A 2,500-nucleotide genomic window follows, 5' to 3' on the forward strand; every position below is an offset into this window, starting at 1 on the left:
GAGTGTTATACAAACACTCATTGTCTCATTACACACGAAGATCATTTCTCTTCTATCCAGGATATACCAGTTCCCAGTAACCCAGTCTCTTGCAATGTCATGTACATCTGAAATATACCAAGTATATATTGATTAAGTATTATCATCTTGATAAGATGTAAATAAATGTTCATAATATATTTGCGTATCAAAGCAAATGTATGTAAAGGTCTGAGAATTAAAAGACTGAATATCAAGTAAGTATATATGACAGCATAAGTAGATACTGATAAATACAAATAAGAAATACTCACGGTTAAGACCATGCTGAGTGGGCTGAGGTATTATCCATGCATCATTAAGATTGTCAGCAGATGCACACTTAAATATTGAATAGGATGTGTTGGAACTCACCCAACAAACTGAAAGAAAAATATTTAGTTCAGACAGATGATTTTACAAACCCATAAAATACATCCCTTGTGATACAAATTATACATGATGCACTTACACAACCTATGGCAAATATTTCTTATTTACTGAAAACAGATACATGGTAACCTATATATATATACAACACTCATTTCTTCTGCTGTTTATTATGAAAAACATTTAGCATATCATTCTGAGTATATCTATATAACCACTCTGCCCTACCTCTTGCTGTAACAGCTTCAGTTAGCAATGCATACATGAATTAATTCTACATGCTATGATCTGGCTTCAACTTTTGTGTCCCTAGAAGCATGCATAGCATGAACACTCGTACCCTTAGATCTAATATATGACTGTGAGAAAACCTTCTAAGTATTTACTGAGATAACAGAAAAAGATTACATGTGGAGAGGGACTGTTACATGGCCATATCAATCTTTCATGGTTTACATCGAAGCTAGTAGCTTTGAAATAAGGAACCATGCCTAATGATAGAAACCTCCTTGGTCCCATCCTTCTCTCTCTCTCTCACTTAGATGTTATTTTTTTGTATTTTTTATATTGTACATACATTTTATATTTTACATATATTCTATATATTTTACATATATTTTTATACTTTGTCTCTCTTCCTCTCCCTTACCTCCACTTACTCTATCTCCCCTTTCTCTCACCCAGTCTCAGTCTCCCTCTCTCTCCTCGTTTTTCTTTATCTTTCTCCCGTTAAGGCTCTCTCCTAGGCATGGATTCCCACCCTATCTTTATTGGCAAAACTGCATTTCTTTAAAGAAATGAGCTCTATACTGACAGATAGATTATGATGTAATTTGAATAATTCTAAATACCATAACTTTACAGCCAAATCATTATCTAATATTTTAATATTACTCATATACTTGCATGGAAATCCAGTACTATGAAGTTATAAGTATAAATAGGTTGTAAGTGACAAGACTATTCATGTGAAGTTGGGCAAAAATTAAGCTCTTTCATAAACCTAATCAGAGCTAAAAGCTACCCACCTGAATTATTACGATGATCAAAGTTAAGAGTAATAGCATATTGCGAACTAATGCGAGTATTTCCTGGCACAGCAGAGCCATTCAGGTACAGTCTTGCCAGACCAGAGTTGCTGGCATAGAGAAGGGTGGCTGGCTGCTCAGGAGGTTCTGAAAAAAAGCGAACAGTGAAACTTAGTCAGGCTATCTCAGCAAAGAGATGTAAAATTTTTGCTAACTTTTAGCACTTAAACATTTTTAAAACATTCTTTCTCTGAAACAAACTTCTACAATATTGGCAAAAACAACCAACTGTGACACAAATGAGAATTTTCATACTTACTATTTATAGCTCTGCAATGTGATGCACCTTCTAATATATAGCCCGCAGTACAAGCACAGGAAAATCCATGCTCAAAGTTTGTGCATTGTTGGTCACATGACCCCTCGACCTCACACTCATTGGAATCTGTATCAGGAAAAAGGAAAGAAAACCATACCATTATAAATCATTTTCTTTTCTTTAGATTTTTATATTTCTACAACTTATTGATGAATATACATTCCTCTAGTTATCTTCCATGGCACATTACATTTTTCTTCTTTATAACTAGTCGGTATAATTCTAGTTGATTTTCCTTAAGTACTCATAAAAATCTATACAAAATGAAATAAAAATACAAACTAGAGAGGGTACATCACTATAAGGTTTTCAATACTGATGCAAATGAAATATATAAACCAGATTTTGGGATATCATGCTATAACAATCTTAAAATACAAGGGTCCTATAAATGCTTCATACATCCCATCAATAAAGGTAAAACTATGTGAATTCAGAAGATCTGGCACATCTGGTAACTTTCTTCCCTTGCTTGTCATGTTTCTGCATTCACATATAAAAATTTACATATGAAAACTATTTCTATCAATTACCATAAAAGTATGTGTTGCACACAGTACATGGCTACAAATTACATTCAACTTTTCATATAACATGAACAAAACAATCTATCATTATAATATCGCTTAAGAAAGAAATTTCTCAAAGATGTGAAAAGAACATGTCATTTCCCAATCCCATGCTA

General features: G+C 33.2%; 1 protein-coding gene across 1 annotated transcript in view; it reads right to left on the reverse strand.

Moving 5' to 3' along the window:
* Nucleotides 1–2,500, reverse strand: part of LRP1 (LDL receptor protein 1) — a 246,404-nt gene that overhangs the window by 115,762 nt on the left and 128,142 nt on the right. Inside the window, exons 7-10 of the mRNA XM_086534677.1 lie at nucleotides 1,756–1,881; nucleotides 1,437–1,583; nucleotides 294–401; nucleotides 1–107 (exon numbers count right to left, since the gene is read on the reverse strand). The exon at nucleotides 1–107 is cut by the window's left edge and continues 53 nt beyond it. Coding sequence (XP_086390803.1) covers nucleotides 1–107; nucleotides 294–401; nucleotides 1,437–1,583; nucleotides 1,756–1,881 — 488 coding nt within the window. The remainder of the gene's footprint in view (nucleotides 108–293; nucleotides 402–1,436; nucleotides 1,584–1,755; nucleotides 1,882–2,500) is intronic.

This window comes from Penaeus japonicus, unplaced genomic scaffold (genome assembly GCF_977035675.1).
Source record: "Penaeus japonicus unplaced genomic scaffold, GWHDUDI00000001_assembly GWHDUDI00000042, whole genome shotgun sequence".
Classification (NCBI taxonomy): Eukaryota; Metazoa; Arthropoda; class Malacostraca; order Decapoda; family Penaeidae; genus Penaeus; species Penaeus japonicus.